This window comes from Neodothiora populina (genome assembly GCF_041146345.1).
Source record: "Neodothiora populina strain CPC 39397 chromosome Unknown canker_contig_11, whole genome shotgun sequence".
Lineage (NCBI taxonomy): Eukaryota > Fungi > Ascomycota > Dothideomycetes > Dothideales > Dothioraceae > Neodothiora > Neodothiora populina.
The window spans coordinates 68,560-92,304 of record NW_027191410.1 but is presented as its reverse complement, the minus strand read 5'-3'; the positions used below and the strand labels follow the sequence as shown (position 1 = coordinate 92,304).

Sequence of the window (23,745 nt, the reverse complement as noted above, 5' to 3'; positions counted from 1 at the left end):
GCGGAACACAGCGCGTCGCGTTATGAGCGCCGAAGTCGTCACGGCGGCCGCGCCGAGGGCGAACAGAGAGACTTGTTTGATCAGGCGCGCGCGCGGGTTCGTGTAGAGATCTGTCGTCGTCGTTGCTGTTGTGTCTGTCGGTGTTGACGCGGTGGCTGGTATTGTCGGTATCGATGTCGGTAGCGATGTCGGTGATGTCGACGAAGGCGATGAAGGTATTGATGATGATGTTGGAGTCGGTAATGATGAAGGTAGAGGACCGAGACCGTCCTGAGTCTGACCCTGGCCTTCCTGGCCCTGTTTCTCGTCGCCGTCGTAGTACGACTTGAGAAGACTCGAAAGATACCCCATGACTGATTCCGAGTGACGAAGACAGCTGCTATACGGAGTCTGACACGAAATCACTGGTGAGATCTGTGGTAAGACTCGGTGAGCGCGTGTTTCTTCTTCGCAAGGCTGCCGCTTCGTCTGAACAATTTCCCGGCACAAGATTTCCGAGCTGTTTCGGAGTCGGAGGAGGCAGGCGCAAGATGATTGACAAAACGCGGGGGCGGAGCGGGAGCGGGGGATCTGTGCTTTTCGAGCACAAGTACCTTTGTACAAGTCACAACGACGTTTATCTACGGCTTAGTGAGTCATGTGATTTTGATACAACAACATTAGATTCCCTCATCCACTTTTCTACGCCAATTGCTTGAACGATTGCTGTGCATCCCGAGCTGAAGATCTTATATTTGCACAATGGCTCAAGAAAAGAAAGGAAATGGTCTTACCCTGACCGTGCTGGGTTGCGGTATGTCTCTCTTGCTATTGCGTCTTGCTATTGCGTCTCAAGGCTCAATAACTCAATCGCCCTTAATCATGATATCCCGAGGGACTCGGTAAGAAAGGACAACACGAAGCTGACTTGGACGTAACAGGCACAATGGGAATCGCAATCCTCTCCGGCATCATGGACTCTCTCCAGAACCCAACCTCAACCGAAGACCAATCCACCCTCCCCGCTCGTCTCCCCACCACCTTCAACGCCTGTGTGCGCTCAGACCGAACAAGTCAACGCATCAAGTCCGAGCTGTCAGCCTACACCTCCAGCGACAAGCTGACGCTCAACGTGCGTCAAAACGACAACGTGTCCGCCTGCGAAGAAGCAGATGTCATCCTCCTGGCCTGCAAGCCCTTCTATGTCAAGGACGTCCTATCAGCCCCCGGCATCCGCGAAGCCATCGCCGGTAAACTCGTCGTCTCCATCCTCGCAGGCGTGACGGAGGAAGCCATCGAGAAGATCCTGTACCCGGCCCTCAGCCACGACGACGCCAGAAAGCAAATCACCGTCGTGCGCACCATGCCCAACACCTGCAGCAAGGTGCGCGAGAGCATGACCGTCATCGCGACCCCGGTGCCCGCAGTGTCAGAGGAAGACTCGAAGCTCGTAAAATGGATGATGACATGCATCGGCGCCGTGGCCGAGCTGCCCGCCGCCAACATCGACGCCGCCACCTCTCTCTGCGGCTCCGGTCCCGCCTTCGTCGCACTCATGATCGAGGCTCTAGCCGACGGCGGCGTCGCAATGGGCATCCCGAGATACGAGGCCAATTTGATGGCCACGCAGATGGTCAGGGGCACGACGGGCTTGATCCAAGGCGGAGAGCACCCTGCCATCTTGAGGGAGAAGGTCAGCACGCCCGGCGGATGTACCATTGGCGGCTTGCTCGTTCTCGAAGAGGGCGGCGTTAGAGGTGTTGTCAGCAGAGCGGTGCGAGAGGCCACTGTCGTCGCGTCGTTGTTGGGTAGTGGACAAAAGGGCGTCAACGGCACCAGACGCTGAAGTGTTGTTTCCTTGCTTCTTTTGCTATGATTTTGTACGTCTATGACCAATTAACATGAGGGATAAGATTGGTTATAGACTTGTTGATCGGCCATTCACGTCAGTGGAAAGGACAGAGAGCGCCGATAATTCATACAACACCCGTTCAAACAGAGCAATCCGTATGAATGCCGCCATGAACACGTGTGATGGTTTCGGGTGGTTTCGTAATTGCATTGGGAATAGGCATAGGAGCCTGTCTGGAGCCCTCCCTGTTCTCGAAGCTCACTACTTGCTTGGGATCGCACACTAGAAGTGGAGGTGTAGGCAGTCATTCTCGACCCACGTGAATTGATATAGAGTTCAATTGACAGATTCCTCATGTCCCTTCTGACCCTTTTCATGTACGCATAACCTCTCCATGGGGTATTATGATCCTATCTAGGAAGAAAGATAGAACGAGCCCGAAAGGAAAACAAAGACAAAACGCCCCATCGCCTTGCCAAAAGCTCGAATACTCCGCTACCAAAGATGAAAGGAAATAACTCAGTCCTCAAGTTCGCTCTCACGATCGACCACTTCCTCGAAGTCCTCATCGTCATAGAACCCCTCTGGCCGCCGTCCAGACGTCAGAGTGCACCCTTCGCGGTCCACGCCAGGTCCCACCGCCCTCTTCTTCTCCTCCATCTGCTGCAACAGCTTCTCGTTCTCCAGTGTGGCACCTCGAAGATCTGTGATGCGCGTTGTCGCGAGCCTCTGCTCCATCTGCCGTGTCCATCCGGGTGTACCCATCTGACTCGCCATGGGACTGGGTCGAACTCTGGGCGTTAAACTTCTACCGGTCGCATCGCTCAAGTATGCCTCGCTGATATCAGAGTCGCGCGGTTCTACAAGTCCTCCACCGAATAAGTATCAGTAACCCCGTCGGACTGGTGCGAGAGCATGACCAAGCAACAAAAGACAGAAGGGGTGCAAGTGAGGGAGAAAACATTAGGGTGCTCCAGAACCTGAGAGACCGTGGCGAGGACCGTCGCCTAGCTGTCGTGCTAATTTCTGGAGATGTTGCATCTCCACGTGCTCCAGCCATCCCGCCAACGTCTCGAACGTTTGCATCTCACCACCAGAGCAATTCTGCCAGCGGCATTCGAATGCATCGCTGCTTGTCTTGGTGGCGTGCAGCTTGATCACGTGTCTGCGTAGCGTATCCACGTTGTGAAGCTCGGCCTGACAGCCTCGCCATCCGCATCGATAGACATTGAACTGCGCTTCTGGTTCCAGATTCACAGCGGGCCGAGTCTGCTGCTTAGGCGGTCGACCTCTTCGTGCCGCTGGACGATCAGGAACGACAGATACGTCATGTCTCTTAGGCTCGGCAGCAGCGATGGGCGCAGGCTGAGCATCACTCACGGGACCTGTGGCAGCCTTTGAGTGAAGCGACTTGCGCCATCCAACTGGTCGACCCCTGCGCTTTATCGGATTGCCATTCTCATCGAATTGCTGCCTCTGTTGCTGGAATGCTGCGTACCCGATCGGCGTCGACGACGGCGTTATACTCATTGCTTTATCCTTGTTCGCTGGAGTGAAAGCCGAGATGGGCGGGTAAGGAATATCTTTGGCATCGGGGGAACGCGCCCTCACTGCAACAGCTGATAATGATGATGTTGTGGTCGCGTGGTTGGCGGAGGTGGAAGCTTGCCCAGCGTCGACATGGTCCAAGCGTTCCCCACCTGCACGTTCCTCGCTCGTGTGAGTGATACTGGAACGTCGTGGGGGATCGATTCTTCTCTTTGCGAACGGCTTGCGATGATGCGTGGTGTCAATGACAGGCTCAAGTCTGCTGCGGGTATCCTCTCTTCTCATCTCTTCTTCATCATCAGCGTCTGTGGCAGCTTCTGACGCCGCTTTCTCTTCCATGGCCTCGATGATTGGCTCGCCAGGATCTATCAGGTCCCAGCGTATAGTGGCCAGGTCATATTTGTCACCTTCCACATTGCTAGAATGTTTCTTGAGGAAGTCATGCATATCAAACAGGTGCTGATTGAGCGCTCGCATCTCCGGATGGCGACCTGTCGCTAGCAGGATGTCCCTGCATATGGTGCGTGGATCGTAGTGCGATTTACGAGCAACCTTGTCTCTCTGAATCCCTTGCACGAGGATCTTGTCCTTGAGCCCGGCCTCGAGACTTGAGACGGCAGCTTGTGCGGACGCCTGTCGCCCTGGACCAGACGTTGTTGGAAGTGGTGCAGAGCCTGACTTAGTTGTTTGACCATCAGCGTTACCGCCATACATGTACTGACTCATAAAGCCATGCGATTGAGAAGCAGCTTGGTAGGCAAGCCTCGGGTCAAAGACAGGTGACATGCTCGCGCCGCCAGCGAGCGTTTCAAGCCGCGGATTTTGCGCTTGTGGCATGTCGTCGTCGGAGCCCTCATCTTCAGCAGTCAAGTCGTATAGTTCGGCAATGGTCCGCTTTCGAGCAGCTTCTTCCTTGTTGGCAGGAGGGCGCGAAAGACCCCGGAGAGGGGTTATTCTGAAGGCCTGGCTTCCTCGTTTGTTGATAGTAGAGCCGTTCGAAGCCCGAGAAAAGTATGGTGACGATTGCGAAGTTGTGTTTGTAGTGGTCATGATGGCTTGAGGAGCAGGACCACTAGACGGCGGTTGTACTTCCGATTCACGATGCTTATCAGACTTCTCAGAAGCAGAACTCTTCGTCTTGTCTGAGTCTTTAGTTTTAGATGGCCGCGCAGGTGCACTCGATCGACCGTCGTTTACAGGTGCGACGTTGACGCCTCCCGCTGCAGCAATGGCATCTTGCCTGAGGTTGGGTATGTTCTTGCTCGTGTCCGAGGCCGCGTGCAATGGCTTGTTGACGTCCGGCACTGCTGAGAGTAAGGCACGCGCAAATGCTGCACGATCGTAGGTCATACCAATTCCCTCGAGCTGATTGCAAAGCACAACGTAGGATGGATTGGTGTCGGGCAATCGTATAACTGTAGAGCTTTCGACTGGTACGGCTGCGTTTCCCGGTTGGGAGTTCAGCCACTTGGCTGCTGCCTCGGCAAGATGAGCCTTCTTTCCAGGTGGCCACATGGCGTGGCCACCAGGAGGATTCGTGGTAAGCATAGTCGTATTCGAGGCTTGTGAAAAATTCGCCGGAACTGCAGTAGTATTCGATCTTGCCGGGGCAGCCTGTGCGGGCACTGACGCTGCGGTAGAAGGAGTTCTCTTGGGTGCGGTAGCTGATTGAGAGACAGGTGGCCTTGGTGGCGGTGCAACTGTTGCCATCGGAGCTGCTGTCGGGGCATGAGAGACTGACGGAGGTTGAGGGGCGTGTGCTGTAACAGTAGCAGGTTTAGCAGCCGAGGTAGTAGGCGAACTGCTCTTAGCAACATGAGCGCGCCGCTCCTGATCCCACAGTCGCGCGAGCATGGTAGGATTCTTTTCGTTGAACTCGCGCATCTTCCTGAACATGGCCATCATCTCAGCTTCGAGGTCACTGCCCGGCGGCGCACCCGAGGAGTTTGCGAAAGCCATGGCATCGGCTGACTGCTGCTTTTCGGATTCCTTCTGTGCGGTTTCCGCTGCAGCGCGACGTTGGGCCTCCACTCTCCGGGCTTCTTCAGCCTTGTTTGCCTCCTCTATCCTCTTCGCTTCGGCGGCTTTCGGTTCCTCTTCCTTCCGCGCTCTATCACGGGCTTCCTCCTCAGCTTTCCGTCTTGCCTCGACCCTTTCTGATGCGTCGTTGCTGTTCCGGCCATGGATTGTAGACCTGACTGGGATCGACGGTTGTGGCGTTGGGTGCCTCAGGGATACTGCTCTGGTGTTGGTGATTGTTGTACGCAGTAGGCGCATTCAAGCCTTGCTGCTGGTGCTGGTGCTGAAAGGTGGCTGAAGTCAGGCTAGGAGCGCGTGGACGACCGAGGTTAGCGGAACGTTGATCACGAGTGACATTGCTCTGGGAACCAGCAGGGGCAGCATTTGCGGGAGCACCACTCGAATCTTCTTTCCTGTTGCGGGACCTCGAGAGGGGTTTCGACTGTTGCTGAGTCACGTAAGGGCTGATCGGGCGCTGTGTTTGGGCTTGCGACGGCGCGTGAGTCTGCTGTGCATGCTGTAATTGAGGTCTGGTTGCAGTAGAAGGCTGCGTCTGAGCAGCAAAGGTCGCATAGCTCGAGTGGTTGTAGGTCGGGTCCGCGGTACTTGTGGCATATGATTGCGCAGGGCTGTAAGTCGACACGGCTGGTCTGCTCGATTGCGCATCACGGTAGACTGGCGAAGAAGATGTCGCGGTCTGTTGACGATTTGACGCCTGAACAGTCGACGCGCTCATTGAGGGTCCATACGCGGTGTCATAGCCGGCATACTGTGTCGGCGCGGCGCGAGAAGTCGTCGAAGCAGAAGATTGATCATGAGCGCTCAGGTTGCTCAATGCCTCGGCAGCTTGATCTTCCGTGTTGCTCTGCGCGTCCGGAGTAGCAGCGGCATGACTCCAGCTGTAATATTGACCTGTAGTCGAGTAGGTCGAAGGATAAGTTGTAGAGTAGTTGGTGTTCACCGCTGGGTTGTCCGAAGAGTACCGGGAAGTCTGAGCGACGCGCTGTGACGGATAGGTATACGCTTGTTGGTGCTGCTGCGAATATTGACTACTGACGGGATCGTGTCGAGTGCCGTAGCCGTTGTTGTATGGCGGCATCACATACACCACTGGCGAGCTGCCGAGAAGGTGAGGAAGAAGAGGGGGAACTCTTTTGATGGTTGTCGATTGGTTATATCATGAGGTACCTTGAGGTTATCATGACTCGGACGCGGGGACCAAAATGCGGAGATGAGGGCACGACAATCAAAGAAAAAAAGTACATTCATCATGGACTCATTGATCTTTCGTTGATGAGTGCTCATCGACTAATATTCATTGTCTTAATGAACGATCAATGGCCCAGCGTGACGTGAAGATGATATGCAACCGTCGAATGAATGACTACTTACTCTACCATAGTCACGTGATAGATCCTTGTAGAGGGAAGGTGCTAATTACCGCTACATGGAGTCTAGTAACTTATTATAATAATATCAAACCTTCTCCGTTCTCTTCGTCATTGTCAAAAGTCAACTTTCATCCATCATATTCAATACTTGTTGATTAGTGCCAATACCAGGATTTATTTGCAGTCATCCCCGAGATAGAAGCGGGTCATATCTCTTCCTGCAAAAGCCATAGCATATACAGGCCAAACTTTCTCTCCCGAGGACATCGAAAAATATCGATAACCAAGAAGAGACGCGAAGTATCACATCAAATTATGCATCGATGGACGTGTCCCTCCTGCATAAGACCCACGTCAACATCGACGACCACGCAGGCTCTTGAGGTGATCGTTCGAGAATTCGCAAGTCTGGATGTTCGTCTCGCCGGACAGCAGGTTTCGAGACGACTGCAGCAGCGACAACAACAACAGCCCACGACATGTCAGCAGCGGCGATTCCATGCTCTATCTACTGCTGCCGCTGCACGACCTTGCCCATATCAGCAGAGATATGCTAGAGCATTTGGCACGGCCACGGGTCCGATGAGGCAGGATACAAATGGTCAAGTGACGGTGGACAAGAACGAGGGCGAGTCAAGTACTATCGTCAAGAGCACATCCAAGTGGAGAAGGAAAAAGGAACGAAAATTGGCCGAAAGTGGAGCTTCGCAAGTAGCAGAAGCAGAAGCAGCAGCAAAAGTAGCCGTAGTGGACAGATTACCGCGCAGTCACCAGGGCAAGGACAAAAAACTTACGAAGGGCGGAAAGGTCTGGTTCGAAGCAAAAGAAGCGCCGATCTTAAGTGAAGAAGCCATGGAAGCAAAAGAGGAGGAGAAGCGTGAGAAGAAGCGGTTGAGGAGAGAAAGGCAAAAGGCGCATTGGGTAGCGTTGGAGGCAGAAACCGAATGGACCGAGGCAGACATGGAACAAGTCAGAGATGGGTCGATGGAGAAGCGAAAGTCAACCGTGACGCCGGAGACGGCAGAGAAGGAGGCAGCGAGAAAGAGGAGAATGAGAGAAAGGGCAGCATCAACAGAGAAAAAGCCGAAAGGACCCGAGTCGACACGGCCACCAAAAGAAGGCTGGCAGATACAAAAGGCGGCATTGGAAGAAAAGTTTGGAGAAGAGAAGTGGTTGCCCCGCAAGCGCATCTCTCCTGACGCCCTGGATCTCATCCGCAGCATGCATCGCCAGCAACCTGAAACATACACAACGGAGGTTCTGGCAGGTCACTTCAAGGTGTCGCCAGAGAACATCAGGCGCATCCTCAAAAGCAAGTGGGCCCCCGACGAGGAGACGGCCGAAGATCGAAGAAAGCGATGGGAGAAGCGGGGAGAGAAGAAGTGGCGCGAGATGGTGGAGCAGGGAATCAGGCCGCCGAAGAAGTGGAGAGAGATGGGGGTTGGAAGTGTTGGCAAAGGCGAGACACCGCTGTGGAAGAGACACAACGGTGGAGGAGCTGGAGAGAGATGGATCGAGCATCCCGAGTTGGACAATTTCGGAGCGCCGGCTGTCGAGGAAGGCGAAGCCAGCATTGGTGACAGGATAGTGTGATTGGTCTTTTGATCTGGCCTGGGCTATTCTAAATATTCCACTCCTTGATTTCTTCTCACAAAAAGAAAAGGGATTGACGTGAGGCCTCCAATGGTTGCAGTTCTCGCATCCAACGACATGCTGCTACGTGCAGCGTCACTGCTCACTTGATACGTAGCCGGGTGATACATACGATGTCGCAGATTTCATCACAGTGTTGTAGATAATCTGCACCGGGTCAAGATAGGTGAGGTCGGTATCGCACTTGACTCGTAGCTGTTCGCCAGAATCTAAGAGACCGCGAGCGTAGTCATAGGACACGGTAAGTATCGTGGCCCCTGAGGTAAGTTTCTTTCATAGGCTCTTAGTAAAGCTTCGCTTTGCCGCAATAAATCTACGCCATTTGAGCGAGATTAAGCTGCAGCTGGCTGAGCAGCTTGTAATTCTGACTGAATCTGGAAGACCTGATAGAGGGTCAGCTAGGGGGTCTTGCTGATGAAATCGGACAGCGACGCGAACATACCTGCATCTTCTTGTCTTCACTCTTCTGTTGGATATCGGCGATCTGTTTCTCGATGCGCTTGCTTTGAAAAGATCAGCCGCTATAATAATCGAGTCGAGTACAGTCAGGAAGAGTGAGGCGCACATTTCCTGACCGATAAACTCCAATCTGCCGTCCACTGTGCTTTTGGCTTCGGCCGTGTCTTGTTTTAATAGTACAGGTCCCACAAGCTTGTAGATGTTGGCATCTTCGGCCAATGTTTCGAATTCCTGGAGCTTTGTAAGGACAACGGACATAAAAATTTACACTGAGATGGTATGCTACAGAGATGTTGCACCGAGGAAGGGTTGACAAACCTGCTTGACACCTCTGTTCTCTTGTTGCTGAGACTCGAGCTTCTGACGTGCTGCAACCACGGTCTGTAATTCTACGAGGTGGATGTCAGTGGCGTCCAGCACTATCAGGATCGGTATGTATATATGTCTGATTTACCGGCTTGCAGGGACGAGTATTCGTCAGACAGAGCTTGCAGTTGACTTTGTTGCGCAGGAGAAGCCATGATGAGTAGAAGGAATACTTTGATGGCGAATCAACGATTGTCTGATATAGAGACTTCTGGAGTTGTAAAGGGTATTTACTTTATTGTTTTATCACAGGAGGACTGAGAGATGATATAACTAAGTATATAACGATAGATAGAGTCAGGCAGGTAGAAAGTGGTGTGTGTACCTGACGATACAGAAGCGGCAGCGGCAGCCAAGTCCAACCAAAACTGCAGATTGTGGGGTTCCACCGCGGGGATTGAATGGAAGTCAAAGCTTCGGCTATAGAATTAAGGTTGTCCAGACGGAAGGTTTCTATTAATCATTAATCATTAAGGTAATCATTGGTTAATACCGTCACTTTCTTTCCGCCAACCACCAAAGCCATCAGCACAGTCTATCTCTCAAATTCCAGAATGGGTGCATCCGGATCAAAGACAGCCAAAGCCGCAGGTAGCGCAGCAAGAAAATACCCATCAAGACCAGCAGGAGCGGCGTTTCCAGCACAGACAACCACCAATGCGCCACCGCGACAGCCGCCCCCAGCACAAGGACGGCAACCCGGTCCCACCGTGAGGCCGCAAGCTCGCGCATCTGGTGAAAGAGACCAAGGTAAGATCTTTGCCTTACATGCACAGAAACAAGACTGACCTTTTCTTCCTCGTAGCAATTAACCTTGACGCCTCAGACCCAGACTTTGCCCGCTCGTTACGCTCTCTTGGTCCCGTGCAGCCTAATCCCATTCTCTCCAACTCATCTGCTTTCCCCCAGCGGAGCAACATGTCCGGCAATCCGTGGCCGGTAGGCCCAGACCCGAAGAAGAATCCAGCCCTGATGGTGTTGGAATCAAGAAATAGAATCCAAGAAGATGCGGATCGAGAATTCCTCGAGGCAGGAAGGACAGGATTCGAAGGTCGGAAGTTCTTGGATGTCGGCGCCTTGAGACAGATCCTGATGATGAAAGAAAGAGGCATGTCGGGAGAAAAGATCGAGAAGACCTTGGAGCTGAGGCCTGGTCTTGTCGCCAGACTGGGACCTGCTGGTCTGGTTGGAACGACGACTATGGGCGTCGATGACGTGAGGCAGGGAGCTATCGAGATGACTTGATTTGTCCAGGCTCTTCTCGTGATGAAAAAACGAAGAGACGACACATGAACTCACAGAATTGTGGACTTCGTGAATGAGGAAAACACAGTCATTTGCAAACGAGTATACAAAAAGGTCTTCGTGTCAGCCGCCAAGGGAGGCTTGCCATGGATCATCAGGCTCGATACACACGCAATCACTGCTCATCACGACTACAGTCTATACATGACTTGTATAAATCACCTCCAGATAGTGCTCGTGCGCCCTCCTGGATGGTCGGGCTGACAGCCTCTGCATTCGACTATTGGTATTCCGCTGCATAACCCGCCGCTACTTAACCCGTTGTTACTTAACCCGTCGCTACTTTAAGCCAAGGAAACAACCAAAAGATGGCTTAACTCAAGCATGATCAGTATCTAGCTTAGAACAGAGAAGCGAGCCACATCGAAACAATACCTATGAAAACAGACCTCGATGCTCTGCATCCCTCCCATGTATTTTCCCCAACGCCCATGGTGCTATTACGTCTCATGCTCTCCATCTCAGAGATGAATAAATAATTCAGACAGGACTGTTGCCACAGAACAGTTATCAACAGAACACCAATTGAGCTCTGTTAAAAACATCATTATCTGTAGGCACCGATGTGATTCGCAATAATCGGCGAACTGGTGCTGGGATCCATGACGCTTCAGCATGACGTCCGTCATCGTAGCTTCCCCAGCTTTTCCAAAAGTCAATGACGGCATGTCAATTACCTTATTTACAGAAACACAAGACAATGACCTGTATATATGTGATACTATAATCCTCCATGGTGTATTCTACAAGTGTCCATTTATAGATTGAAAAAGAAACACCGCAACCATAGCTTCACGTCGCATCTCCCTGATCAATCGCACATTCCAGCGCACCATGGCTTCGACCTCATCGGCCTCAACCCCCAAGCCAGCGCCATGGAGGGCGACCTTCCTCGATCACCTCTCGAAGATGGACTCCCCCGAGTTCGTCTTCAGTTCCCTGCACAAAGCTCCCGAGAGCTCACCTACCCCGTACCTTCCCCGGGCACGTTACTGCATCTTCCGTGGATTGTGGGCTGAGCTGCCTGAGAACAAGCACAATGAAGCGCCCAAGAACCCCAGGGTTTACGAGGCCGATCTCCCCACTTTCACCTCTGATATCCGCATGATGAAGATCCCCGAGGTTTTCGAGACGGGCGCGGGTCACGCTTCCAAGGCGGAGCAGATGCAGGGTTCTGGTGGCGGTGGTCCCGTCGAGGCTGTGTGGTGGATCAAAGACACCATGACGCAGTGGAGGATCAAGGGCGAGGCGTTCGTCATCGGCGAGGACATCGAGGGACAGGGCGAGCAGTCCAACGAGAGCAGCGGTGTTCGCACTGTCAAGAGCGAGCTGGGCAGCAGGATGAGGGTGGTCGATGAGTCCAAGCAGGGCGACTGGAGCTGGGCCAAGGAGGTCACTGGGCACTTTGGAAACTTGTCGCCGGGTATGCGAGGATCATTCAGGGCACCTCCGCCTGGCACACCCAAGGACCAACCTATCGACAACGAGAACAACAAGCCAGGCATGAAGGTCGAGGATCTCCATGATGTTCACGCTCGCAAGAACTTCAGAGTCATGGTCATCAAGCCTGAGGAAGTGGAGCAGCTTGACTTGAGCGATCCTGCCAAGGCATTCCGACACAAGTTCACTTACGACGAGTCTAGTGGAGAGTGGAAGATGCAGGAGTTGTGGCCATAGATGGTCTTTTCGAATTATGAACATGCGCATGCAGGATATTCATGAGTGTACGTTCAATTATTTATACTATCTTCTCAATGTAGATGCGATAATGCCACCAGAGATTATGATAGCACATCAGGGTCTCTGGGAAGCTCTCTGCATACCACTTAACCGCTCCCTCTTGATGCGGCGTAGATCAGCCTCGTCGTAGACGTTGTCGATATCATCACCCTCGTCCTCGCTGCCTCCGCTCTCGATCTCCTGCGGTCGTGATCGACCGCCGTCCACCTGATCGTCTATGTCGTCGTCGCCATCCTCCTCTTCGGCGTTGGCCTTCTGAATCCTGCGAATCTTTCTCAATAGTACAGGGTCGGAATGAAGGTCGTTCTTGGTCAGGACGTGCGAACAACCAGGTACGGGACATTGCACAGCTTTTTGTCCGTCTCTTGCTCCGCGGGTGTTGCTCCCGCCTACTCTCATGGTGTTGGAAGGGTTGTCTATCATACCGAGAATGGCATCTTTCTCGAAGGAATGGGGGCACTTGGTGCTGGTCAGAGGTTCTCTGAACTCTTGTAGAGTCAGAGGACACTTGGTGGAGATTGTTTCTTTTGCTATTTGCAGGTCATCATCTGAATCCTCTGCTCTTGCGGTAACGCCTGGGGCCGGGGCGGCAGAAGAGTCCGAGAACCAGGTGCTCTCGTGCGGCAGTGGCACAGTGTCCCCATAACGAGCATCGTGGACGATACGTCGAAAGTTGCGATAGTCATTGTCCGAAGCATAGCGTTGACGCTTGGAGAGGTTCTGGTAGCGGTCCTTTTTGCGAGACAGCTTCTCACGAAAAAGACTGCTTGGGGCTGGTGGAGCTGGTGTGTTTTGCGTATGGGCATTCGCTGGGTCTGTCGGAGTAAAGTCCTGGTACTCCTCGTCATCGCCATCCTCCTCCTCCTCCTCTTCTTCTTCCTCGTCGCTTCCAGCCCGCTGGCGATGTGTCTGTGAGCGATTGCGGGTAGACCGAGCCTGAGGCTGAGACTGGGTTGGATTCTGGCGGGAGAAAGCAGATGTGTCGTTGCTGGTTTCTTGTAAAGCTGGACGGATGGCGCCGAAGTATTCGCGTGTGTCAAGCATCTTCAGCAGATCCTGCTCCATCTTCTTAGTCATGTTGCCAACCTTTTCCCTCATCTTCTCCAGACCATCCTCGAGTCGCCTGATTCTTGCCGCCTCTTCATCATCATCGTCGTCGTCTGTGACATCTCTCTCGTGTCGGGCCTTGTCTTTGCGGACGGCGGTTTCCTTATCGCGCAAGGCATCGTTGATAGCTGCAGCGTTCTCGCTCAGGGCAGCGATGGCCTCCTGCATCAAACCATCGAACTGGTCGATCTTGCGGCTTTGCATGAGAGTCTGGAGGTTAGCCTGTCCAGCCAGGTTCAATGCGTGTGTCGGTGGCTCATAGTCAGGAGGTGCAACACCTCGTGCTTGCTGTTGGCTGCGCCGTGCAGTGGGAGTGGGAGCTGCAGCGGCATTCGTCGACAACCGACTGGCTCGGGGTGTCGCTGTCGTTGATTGTCGCAGTCGGGACGTCATCTCTGCTCGATGAGATTTCTCAAGCGCGTTGATGGGAGGGAAACGACTTGAGTGGAGATTCAGTCGCGGGCTTTGTTCGAAATAAAAGTGACCATAATCTATACGGAGTCTCGATTTCACATGTCTCAATAGGCAGGAGCGGAAGACGCGTTTGTGCAAATAGAATCGCGTCCTTGGCGCGACTCGTGGGGAAGGCGTCACTCTTGACTTTTGACATGGAGCTCAAGACCCTCTCGTCGAAGCTTCCGCTGGTACTTCGGAAGATGACCCGGACACTATCGAGTAAGGTGATATGGAAAGTCCTCCGCGAGCACAAGGATTATCAATGGCGGGGCAGCATCGTTGCGATACATGGTATCGGTGCTCAAACCAATGAACTCGTGTAGAGATGTTGGCGCGTGAAGCCACGCTCCTGCCTCGGCACGTGCAATGATAACGACACGGATCTAACCGAATGGAGTAGATCCTCGGCGATGATGGCATTGGGGGGGGAAGGAACCTGGACCAAAGAGCAGTTGTTAATATACCATTTAGGGTAATCTACAATACCTTAGCTGTCAACTACGTGTCGTGCACGAATTGCCTCGCCTTGCCTTGCCTTATCTTGCCTTGATACCGCTATATTACACTCTCCTGTCCTTCGCCTCCTATTGCTATGTTCGCCGCGACGCGCCGCTGGTTCAGGCGCAATCGAACCCCTCTTGCCGTTGGTGCAGGTACACTCGGCGCTGTCTATCTTGCTGGACAATATGCCTGGGGCAAATGGCTGGAGGCAAGGCAGCGCATGAGTGAGGAGAGGATTGCAAAGGACAATCTTCGCCGGCGATTTGAGCAGAACCAGGAAGACTGCACGTATACCGTGCTCGCACTTCTGCCGACATTCAGAGAAGAAATCATTGCTGCGTTACCGGCCGAAGACATCACTGCTGAGCTGCAGAGACAGAAGCAGGATAGACTGACGAGGAGTGCTGGCGCCTCCGAAGCTGCCTCCTCTGAGTTTCCTTCGGCTCCAGCCAGCACGATAGAGGATGACAGGGGGAGTCTCGCCAGCTTCCAGAGCAGCGTTTATGTACATGCAAGCCAGATGGCCGAGAGCAGCGGGTCCGCCAGCCAGACTCGAAGCAAAAGAAGCAAGATGCAACTCTGGAACGATCTGAAGATACAATCGATTACAAGAGCTTTGTCGCTGTTGTATATCTTGTCCCTTCTTACTCTTCTTACTCGCATTCAGCTCAATCTTCTAGGAAGGAGGACTTATCTCTCCTCCGTTGTCTCCTTGGCATCGCCCCGTGCTGCTACGCAGTCTTCACAGATTTCTCTTCAAGACAATGACGACAATTACGATGATGTGTATGGAAATGACTTTGAGACGAACAGAAAGTACCTGACCTTTAGCTGGTGGTTGCTGCATCGCGGCAGCAAAGACGTTATGCAGAGGGTGCAGACCGCGGTCGAGGAAGTCTTTGGAGCCGTGAATCCACGCGAGGATATAACACTGGAGAGGCTGTCACACCTCATCCTGGACGTTCGCAAGAGAGTCGAAGGATCTACGGAGACGGAGCGACGACAGCACAAGTGGCTCGCCTACCTCTTGCCGCCCCGGGATCAAGAGGACTATGTCCTGCAAGAATCTGGCATGAATACCGATACTTTACCATCGGCACCACAACTTCAATCCACCGATTCAAGTCCATCTCTTCGAAGACTGATTGATGAGACATCTGACCTCATCGACTCCCCGACTTTCACCCACGTGCTGACCCTCCTCCTGAACACCACCTTCTCTCATCTCATCGACCAGCGCGTCGCCGCAGAAGCCTTTAAGATCAAGCCTACTTCCGCTACAAACCGGATAGCAGAGCTCGACGCAAAGTGCAAGATCGCCCAAACCCTTGCTGTGTTCTGTCGTCAGGCCCACGTCATCGCCGCAGGTAGTAGTGAGCCCGACGACCTCGCTGCTGTCGCCGCAGAGGCTGGATCCGCCAATGAATACCTCGCCAACATCGACGCCGTCAAGGACTTGGAGGGATTTGCCGCTGTCATCTACTCTAGCAATTTCGAATTCGAAGCTGTAGACGAGACCGGCGATGCGGCGGAGGGGGTTCGTGCTGCGACTACTGCGGCATCAACCACGCTCTCGTCAGATCCTGTAGATTCTGCGTCCTTCGCACCCCTCCAAGAGCAGCAGGAGCCCAAGCCCGACATCACTAGCTTCGACAGTGTCTGGGAGAAGGCGCTCGCGAAGGAAGACGGCGAAAAGTGAGCAAAAAGATCAATCTCAATCGAATTCCAACATCTATACGGTATTGTACGACTAGGGGGCAGACTCGCAAGAAGCGCCGATGAATGTCCTTACGTTCTCATGATATCCATGTTTCGTGTCGTGCAAAAGTTCTTTGATCAGAACCTAAGGATGGAACGATCCGGCCGTGCTCCCGTCAATCGATCCGGCTACACGAACGATGCGGTTTGGATACGAATTCCCGTAGTTTGGACCGGATGCAAATAAGCAAAATGATCTCGAGTTGCACAGCGGTTCCCGATCGCCTCGCGACAGGCGCGAGAAACAATCCATCCTGCTCGGATGTTCTGATACTCCATATAGTTCGGCCATTGGTGATTATAGCCCATTGTTTTGGCGGACTCGTTACTCCGGAAGTCGGCCTTGAAATCGTGTTTGTGTATACAGATATGGAAAGACATTCACAAGTAATGCCGCCACCCTGCTCTATAACCACATTCCATGGAGAGGCAGACGTGGCTGTGCAACACAGGCAAGACACACGCCAAACAACTAAACAAGGTCCAGCCGTTGTCCCTCTGCATTTCGCTCTCCAAACCACGTTATAGCTGGTCATGCCTTCCTATCCAATGTGGAGCAGAGTAGAGGTTCGAGATTTAGTCGATCTGTGGATATATACTCCTATCTTCTCTAGATAAAAGGCAGGAATGAAGTCATTCTTTCACTTCGCTGTACCAGAACAAATACAAAGCGGTCACCCTGTCCATTTTCTAACTCTCCCACCTTACTACTGCCTCGTGAATGAACCACCCCTGCCTTGACACTCCAAACAATGACATCCACTGAGCGAACCGGCACAGAGTAGTATTTCTGTATTCACGTATCACTCAGTGCTCGGAGAAACATCTGGATGCAGTGATAACATCAAATGACCCACGGATTAGTCACATGCTGAGCAGATCAAAAGTGCACGGAGTGATAAGAAAATCACAGGCAACGAAGACGCGATATAACTCCGCTAGAGCATTCTTGCTGAGGTAGACAAGTCAGAGTAACAATGACAAGGACCATGACACCCACATCAACTCTGCTATAGTTATGATTGGTCCATGTACAACGCAAGGCATTTCGACACCCGATATTCATTGACTCATCTCCATAATGACCTTCTCCAAATTACGTACATCGTGCGCGAATCTGCCTAGAAACAAGCCGTCCACGCCATCTTTCAGTCCCAGAAACGTGCCGGGCCCAGCACTGCCGCCGTACAGAATCCTCACTTGACCGTCTCTGTTTGACTTGGCGATAAGTCTCCTCAGCTCCTGCGTGACGGCCACGACATGGTCTGCACTCGCAGGTTCAGCAGCGCCAATCGCCCACACGGGCTCGTACGCGAAGACAATCTCCGCAGAGGGTGGCACGGCAGACAGCACGGCAGCCACCTGCGTCGAGCATTCCGAGACGGCCATACCGACCGCTTGCGAGACGCCGGGCCCCGGTTTGCTCTTCTCGCCGATACACACCAGAGGAGTGATTCCGTTCGTGATGGCGGCGGCCGCTTTCTTGCCTACTTCTTCGTCCGTCTCGTGGAACAGTCTCCGTCGCTCCGCGTGCCCGATTTCGACCAGTCCCACGCCCGCCTGGGCCAGGGTTAGTGGCGAGACTTCACCTGTGTAGGCGCCTTTGCTCTCCCAGAAAGTGTCCTGGGCTCCGAGGATGATACTCGTGTCTCTGAGTGTCTGCTTTGATGATGTCAAAGATACAAAATCGGGGATCACAAAGAGGTCAATGTTGTTTTGGGATGCCAGGTCGGACAGTCGTGCTACAGCTTTGATGTATGTTGATGTTGAGGGAATGTCGAAGTACATCTTCAGTGAAGTGCCGACAATGCGGCGACGGGTCGATTGGGTTGTGGTCATGTTTGGATTCGAGGTTGAGCAAGTTGATGAATATAGTGTGCTGGACACTCTTGATCCTGGAAAGCCAGGCCCAGTCCGACGATGTTTCTTACAATCGCGATAGATACACGCAGTGGTGTTTCGCGAGGCAATACTGTGTATGCGAGTCAAACAGATGTTGTATAGGTAGTCAGGTTGGTTGTACAGGACTAGGAACCGGGATGCCTAATACGGACAACGCCCGAGTGCAGGGGCGGGGCGACGTCGCGAGCTTGCCTCCGCCAAGCCCAAGGCAGAGAGAAGGAGAAACAGGTCCCGCACAAGGGAGAGGGTAGTACGACTACCGACCGTATTTCCCGTTGTTTGGATTGCGGAGTCTTTTGTACACTAAACACTACCTTCGTAGCTCCTTGGTAATAGAAAAGAAAGATGAATCAACCCATCAACTGCAGCTGATCGTAAGGCGGCCATCGCGTCTGGGCAAAACTCAGACAGCGCTTGATGCTCTGCAGGAACTTGCGGGTGGTCTCGTCGCTCATGATGTGAGCCGAGTTCTTGTCGCTTTCGTGCAGCTTTTCGCGAGCGGATCGCTCGTGGATGCCGACCATTGTCACGCCGATGGGCCATGCACTGTGTTTCGTTTTGTCAGTATCAGCAAATATATGATGCGGTATAGAGGAGAGGAAAAAGGAGAAAGCTCACGCTTTGCCGATACTGAGGCGCAGATAGGCGTCGTTGGCGTCGACATATCTTCGTTCCTGGCAATACCTCACAATCTCGACCACAGGTTCTAAAATGCCCTTTTCCAAGTCCCCTTTTTCTAGCTTTCGGAACAGAGGTACCATGTTGCTGCGAGCCTGCACCATAGCGTTGTAAGCCTGTTTCCCCGCCGAAGTGGATTTGACGCTGTCGTCTCTACGTGAGAGGGCGGCTTGCCATTCGGTCAGAACCATAGTAAAGTAGGATGCCAGTTGGCGGTAGAGGAAGTTCATGCCTGCGGCGTCTTTGGGGAGTGATTCTGGGACTTTCATCTCCGCGCCGGGGACAGGGACGAGGGTCGTCGGGATGGGCCCGTTGGTCATGACGATTGCTGCTTCTGCGGCTGCTTTCTTATTACGCGCTAAGATGCGCCGGTAGCGTCTCAAGCGGGTCGTGTGAGTCTCTCCGAATAGTCTGGCGGGCTCGTCGAGGTCGCGCAGGTTTTGGAGCAGTGTGTCCTCGTCGATATCCTGTTGCGCTTCGTGCCCTTCGGCGTCCGGTGTGTCATCTCCCTCGCCGTTGGTCTTTTTAGGCGGTAATTCGGGTAGACCAAGTCTCTTCCGCCTCGCCCTCTCTTCCGCCTCTTCATCTTCTTGACGCAGTTTCTTGCTCTCCTCCGCTAGTCTGCGGCGTTTCTCCTCTCGCACGCGATTGCGCTCGGCCTCTTCGTCTTCGTGTTTGCGCTTCTTGGCTACTTTGGCCAGGCGGGCTTCTTCCAGTGCTGCTTGCTCTGCTTCGTAGGCTTCTTGTCGCTGGCGCTCGACGTCGGCTCGCTTGAGGTATTTGGAGGTGGTCGTCGTCGTCGTCGAGTCTTTGTTCGGAGGGACTGGGGTCGTGGATGTGGATGCTGCTGTTGCTGGTTTCTTCGCTTTTGCGATTTGCGCCGACATAAGAGCTGCGAAATCCATGATCGGGAGAGGGTTGCTTGGTGATTGCACAGTGTCGTGTATGGTGTACAAGTAGTCTGTGGTGACTGCCTTAGATGGGAGATGGTCAAGTCACAAACAAACCGATGACGTCTCCAGAACAGAGTGAGAGGGTCAGAAATACCCAGGGTCAGGTAGGCGTGATCTCTACTCGGGTTGAAAGTTACGGCATCGACTGCATGGCTCGCTCGAAGCATTCTGTGCCGGAGAGAAATGAAAAGGTATTTCCCAGTCCATGGCCGGTATAAAAGCAGAGATGGAGATAACGGACTAAAGTCGACCAGCCGAAGAGTCGCCGATGCCTCGTCGGGGCTTTACTTTGTACAAACTCCGGTTTATTTGGTTGCCGCATTTTGTTTTTATCTTATCTTTATTCTCGTCACGACACAAGTCATGCCTGACATTTCCGGCCTGTCCAGCAATTGGAAGAAATTGCAGAGTAGCCTGAAAGCCGCTCCGAAGAAAGAGAATGGAGACAAGGGAGTGAAGCGAAAGAGACCCGGCGAATCCTCTGCAGACCCAAATAATCCAAATTTCACTGCCGTCAAGAAGAGGGTCAAGGTCGAAGTCAAGAAGCCAGAGAAGCCACAAGTCACGGTCAAGAAGAACATGGGCGGCGCTTTCTCAAAGTCAGCTTCGAGTGTTGCAGGGTCAAGGCCGTCCTCACAGCCAGTCACCCATGTAGCCGAGACAGATGCAACTTCGACAGGCCCTGTCGCCAGACGTCCCAGCAGTCGGCCTGTATCAATCGCTGGCTCCACCGAGACTCTGGTAAACCAAGGACTGCATCCTACCCATAAGCCCGGGAAATTCCTTGCTCTGGATTGTGAGATGGTAGGTACCGGTCCTCCACCGTCGGCGGAGAATGTTCTGGCGCGTGTTTCAGTTGTCAACTACCACGGCGAGCAAGTGTACGACAGCTACGTGCAGCCGTTGCCCGGGGTTGAGGTGACCGACTACCGCACCTTTGTCAGCGGCATCAAACCCCACCATCTCCGGTCTGATGTCGCGAGACCGTTCGCCGAGGTACAAAAGACGGTCGCCGAGCTGCTGGACGGCAAGGTCCTCGTCGGACATGCGCTGAAGAATGACATGGCTGTTCTCCTGCTGTCACATCCTCAGCGGGACATACGCGACACGGCCAAGCACGCGAACTTCCGCAAAATATCCATGGGCAGAGCGCCCGCGCTACGGAAGCTTGCCAAGGAGAGACTCGGGCTGGAGATCCAGGGAGGCGAGCACTCGTCCGTCGAGGATGCCAGAGCCACCATGTCTCTGTTCCGGCTGGAGAAGGACGTCTTTGAGCAGGAAGTCCAGCAGCGATACGGTCCGGCACTTAGAAGGGAACGCAAGGCCAGGGAGGCCGAGGCTAAGCAAGTCATGAGGGCACTTCCCCAACGGGTCATGGACGACGAAGAAGACGACGAGGAAGAAGAGGAAGAGGAGGAGCTGGATGACAATGGCGATGTCATACCGAAGAGCAATCCTGGTGGAAAGAAGAAAAAGAAGAACAAGAAGAAGAAGCGGACCAAGAGAGCTTGATTGTGCTGTCATTTATTTTTTGGTGGGGGGGAGGGGGGCGGGTTTCGTGAGATTTACGAGGAGACAGGCGAGGAATTATTAGATACCCAGCGAACACATTAGACCATATTATCTTGACCAGCCGGATATGCCATTGTTGCCGTTGTCATCAGAAGCATCAAGCTATTTTTATGTCCACTTGATTGTGTTTGCGACAGTCGAGTGCGAGAGAGATGGAGAGGTAGACACCGATAAAGCAGAGTGGTAAAAAGAAGGAGGTCGCCGGATTTCTCGCATCTATGAGGAGGTGTTTCACAGATGCCATGAGTGAGTAGAGGGGGGTATCTAGATGTGCAAACTACGGTGACATGTACAGTCGGCACGCACGCAAGATGTGCCGTGTGTCTTGAAGTCTTCCTTCATATCATCGCCTTACTCGAACTGTTCCCTCGATAAGACCATTCCAAGTCTCCAATTGAGTTGAACAAGACTTCCTCGATATGGTTTCACTCTTTGTCAGCGGTAGGTTTCGCATCATCGATTTGAGGCGCAGGGTCTCGTCGGACAGGTGTGTTGTCAAAGAGTCCTTCTCCGAGTGATTTATAGACGCCTCGAATCTACATGTTGTTCAGCAGACAGCAGAGATGATGGTTGCGATTACATATTGATCGCGGACGAGCACCTACCCCGTCGAAGATAGACGTCGTTCCTGGCGTTTCCATGAACAAGACTCCGTAGACACCGACGACTGATTTTCGAACGATTGTTAGCGAGATGTAATGTTGCTAATTCCTTTATGACACATACCAGCTATACTGGCCCAAGTGACCAATTTGACAAACTTGGTCCATTGCGGACGAGCCCACTTGAGCTTGGCCCGTCTCCGGTATCTTCTTTCCAGGCGGAATTGGTGCTTCTGAGATAATTGTGAGAAATCCGGCGGCCAGAGTCGTTTGGCCTTGTATGGATTTAGATAGGCCTTGTATGGGCCCTGCTGTTGTTCCTGTGCTGCTCTCCGGATGAGAGTCCTGAAGAACATTGTGATGTTGTTGTGACCAGGATCGGTCCAGATTCTCGCTGCTCAATAATAGTATACTTGTAGAGCCCACTCGTCTCGCTCTTAATGACTGAGTACCTCCGAAAGTGTTCGGCGAGGAATCGAGATGCAAACAGAGCAAATATCCACATCTTTACTCTACCAGACCCTTCCCCGGATCGACGTCACTCGCTCATAGTGTCTTTATCTTCCAGGCTCCTTGATGGAGACAATACTTTCCATCCATCGAAATGCTGCAAGGCAGCCGACATAACTATGCCAGGCGACGACTATTCGGATGATTTTGTAGCCGAGCTACTCAAGAGAAATGCAAAAGCCAACTCATCTGCGGCAACCAATCTCGGTCTCGGGAGTCTGTCGAGTAAGAGGTAAGTACAACTTCTTCTTATCCTTATTCTTGGACTCGTTGTAACAATCCTGGAGACCGAACGGCTCGGCTGCTCTCAAGCCAAACACGCGTTTTCTTAAGAACCTGATCCGTGATACCGACACGCACAACGCTGCTCTGCTGGCCAGAGAGGCCGAAGAGTCGCGCGCAAGATTGAACAAGCTACGGGAGCAAGAAAGGGTGCAGAGACGGGCGGCGGCGAACAATAAAGCAAGACCTGAACAACGGCTGTATTCTGCTAGGGCGAGATACGATGGCACTGGCCCTGCTATGCCGCCTCCCACCAAAAGGCGCCGAGTCTCAGAGGACGAAGTAGAAGAATCCAAGACGAAAAGAAAGCACCCGAGCAGCAGACATGACGACGAGACAGACACAAAAAGGTCCCATCGGCGCCGTAGCCGTAGCAGGAGTCCCGAGTCCGTTTCACGACGCTCGGGTCACCAAACAAAGAGAAGGACAAGAGAAAGATCGCGTTCCCGCACATCATCGCCAGTAGATCGGGATAGACACCGTGGACATCGTCACCACCACCATCACCACCATCATCATCGCAACAGTCACAGCGACCGCTCTGAATCCCAGGAGCGCTCAAAGACCACCCGCAGGACCACACGCTCTTCCGCCTCGCCAGAAGCATCAAAATCCCACCGCCGCCGCCATTCACCAGCATCAGACTCCGATCCTCTCGAGGCCATCCTCGGGCCTGCCCCACCGCCGCCTATCCGCTCCAAAGGTCGTGGCACTTTAAACTCGTCCACAATCGACACGCATTTCTCCTCAAACTATGATCCGACCCAGGACCAAGACCCCGACGACGTGGACCTCGACGGCATTGCAGGCGACGACTGGGACAATGCCCTGGAAGCCCTGCGTGACAGGAACAAATGGCGTCAACAAGGCGCTGATCGCCTGCGGGCGGCCGGCTTCACGGACGAAGAAGTGCGCAAGTGGTCGAGTCAGAAAGTCGACCCAACAACGGGGGAGAGGGTCATGGATGACGCTGACGTGCGCTGGAATAAAGCCGGTGAGGGCAGGGAGTGGGATCGAGGCAAGGTTATGGATCAAGACGAGGGGACGGTCAGCGTGGCGCCCGAGTGGGGCAGGTTGAGAGGCACGTAGTGGCTTCAGATAGATTTTCCTTT

At 53.2% G+C, this 23,745-nt stretch overlaps 12 protein-coding genes across 13 annotated transcripts; 6 read left to right on the top strand and 6 right to left on the bottom strand.

Moving 5' to 3' along the window:
- Nucleotides 1–741: 741 nt before the first annotated feature.
- Nucleotides 742–1,825, top strand: AAFC00_000305 (uncharacterized protein; the record flags this gene model as incomplete). Its single annotated transcript, XM_069342579.1, has 2 exons — nucleotides 742–793; nucleotides 921–1,825. The coding sequence occupies 2 exons, from the start codon at nucleotides 742–744 to the stop codon at nucleotides 1,823–1,825; spliced, it is 957 nt and encodes a 318-aa protein (XP_069200124.1).
- Nucleotides 1,826–2,350: 525 nt separating this feature from the next.
- AAFC00_000304 (uncharacterized protein) lies at nucleotides 2,351–5,338 on the bottom strand (the record flags this gene model as incomplete). The annotated part of the gene is made up of 2 exons (XM_069348055.1): nucleotides 2,351–2,691; nucleotides 2,812–5,338. The coding sequence occupies 2 exons, from the start codon at nucleotides 5,336–5,338 to the stop codon at nucleotides 2,351–2,353; spliced, it is 2,868 nt and encodes a 955-aa protein (XP_069200123.1).
- A 3,436-nt stretch (nucleotides 5,339–8,774) lies between these two features.
- Nucleotides 8,775–9,422, bottom strand: AAFC00_000303 (uncharacterized protein; the record flags this gene model as incomplete). 2 transcript variants are annotated; one of them, XM_069342554.1, is made up of 5 exons in its annotated part: nucleotides 8,775–8,825; nucleotides 8,885–8,945; nucleotides 9,008–9,138; nucleotides 9,220–9,290; nucleotides 9,356–9,422. In XM_069342554.1, the coding sequence occupies 5 exons, from the start codon at nucleotides 9,420–9,422 to the stop codon at nucleotides 8,775–8,777; spliced, it is 381 nt and encodes a 126-aa protein (XP_069200121.1). The 2 variants fall into 2 exon arrangements, with proteins under 2 accessions (XP_069200121.1, XP_069200122.1); XM_069342555.1 differs by having other exon boundaries at nucleotides 9,008–9,132.
- Nucleotides 9,423–9,821: 399 nt separating this feature from the next.
- AAFC00_000302 (uncharacterized protein) lies at nucleotides 9,822–10,512 on the top strand (the record flags this gene model as incomplete). Its single annotated transcript, XM_069342543.1, has 2 exons — nucleotides 9,822–10,017; nucleotides 10,073–10,512. The coding sequence occupies 2 exons, from the start codon at nucleotides 9,822–9,824 to the stop codon at nucleotides 10,510–10,512; spliced, it is 636 nt and encodes a 211-aa protein (XP_069200120.1).
- An 894-nt stretch (nucleotides 10,513–11,406) lies between these two features.
- AAFC00_000301 (uncharacterized protein) lies at nucleotides 11,407–12,249 on the top strand (the record flags this gene model as incomplete). The annotated part of the gene is made up of 1 exon (XM_069342532.1): nucleotides 11,407–12,249. The coding sequence occupies one exon, from the start codon at nucleotides 11,407–11,409 to the stop codon at nucleotides 12,247–12,249; it is 843 nt and encodes a 280-aa protein (XP_069200119.1).
- Nucleotides 12,250–12,366: 117 nt separating this feature from the next.
- Nucleotides 12,367–13,812, bottom strand: AAFC00_000300 (uncharacterized protein; the record flags this gene model as incomplete). Its single annotated transcript, XM_069342517.1, has 1 exon — nucleotides 12,367–13,812. One exon carries the CDS (start codon nucleotides 13,810–13,812, stop codon nucleotides 12,367–12,369), a length of 1,446 nt encoding a protein of 481 aa, XP_069200118.1.
- Nucleotides 13,813–14,467: 655 nt separating this feature from the next.
- On the top strand, nucleotides 14,468–16,075 carry AAFC00_000299 (uncharacterized protein; the record flags this gene model as incomplete). The annotated part of the gene is made up of 1 exon (XM_069342506.1): nucleotides 14,468–16,075. The coding sequence occupies one exon, from the start codon at nucleotides 14,468–14,470 to the stop codon at nucleotides 16,073–16,075; it is 1,608 nt and encodes a 535-aa protein (XP_069200117.1).
- A 1,121-nt stretch (nucleotides 16,076–17,196) lies between these two features.
- Nucleotides 17,197–17,973, bottom strand: AAFC00_000298 (uncharacterized protein; the record flags this gene model as incomplete). The annotated part of the gene is made up of 1 exon (XM_069342494.1): nucleotides 17,197–17,973. One exon carries the CDS (start codon nucleotides 17,971–17,973, stop codon nucleotides 17,197–17,199), a length of 777 nt encoding a protein of 258 aa, XP_069200116.1.
- Nucleotides 17,974–18,386: 413 nt separating this feature from the next.
- AAFC00_000297 (uncharacterized protein) lies at nucleotides 18,387–19,619 on the bottom strand (the record flags this gene model as incomplete). The annotated part of the gene is made up of 2 exons (XM_069342480.1): nucleotides 18,387–18,582; nucleotides 18,655–19,619. The coding sequence occupies 2 exons, from the start codon at nucleotides 19,617–19,619 to the stop codon at nucleotides 18,387–18,389; spliced, it is 1,161 nt and encodes a 386-aa protein (XP_069200115.1).
- A 411-nt stretch (nucleotides 19,620–20,030) lies between these two features.
- Nucleotides 20,031–21,179, top strand: AAFC00_000296 (uncharacterized protein; the record flags this gene model as incomplete). The annotated part of the gene is made up of 1 exon (XM_069342467.1): nucleotides 20,031–21,179. One exon carries the CDS (start codon nucleotides 20,031–20,033, stop codon nucleotides 21,177–21,179), a length of 1,149 nt encoding a protein of 382 aa, XP_069200114.1.
- Nucleotides 21,180–21,664: 485 nt separating this feature from the next.
- On the bottom strand, nucleotides 21,665–22,197 carry AAFC00_000295 (uncharacterized protein; the record flags this gene model as incomplete). Its single annotated transcript, XM_069342456.1, has 3 exons — nucleotides 21,665–21,775; nucleotides 21,845–21,906; nucleotides 21,966–22,197. The coding sequence occupies 3 exons, from the start codon at nucleotides 22,195–22,197 to the stop codon at nucleotides 21,665–21,667; spliced, it is 405 nt and encodes a 134-aa protein (XP_069200113.1).
- A 273-nt stretch (nucleotides 22,198–22,470) lies between these two features.
- AAFC00_000294 (uncharacterized protein) lies at nucleotides 22,471–23,722 on the top strand (the record flags this gene model as incomplete). The annotated part of the gene is made up of 2 exons (XM_069342446.1): nucleotides 22,471–22,583; nucleotides 22,639–23,722. 2 exons carry the CDS (start codon nucleotides 22,471–22,473, stop codon nucleotides 23,720–23,722), a joined length of 1,197 nt encoding a protein of 398 aa, XP_069200112.1.
- Between the last annotated feature and the right edge of the window lie 23 nt (nucleotides 23,723–23,745).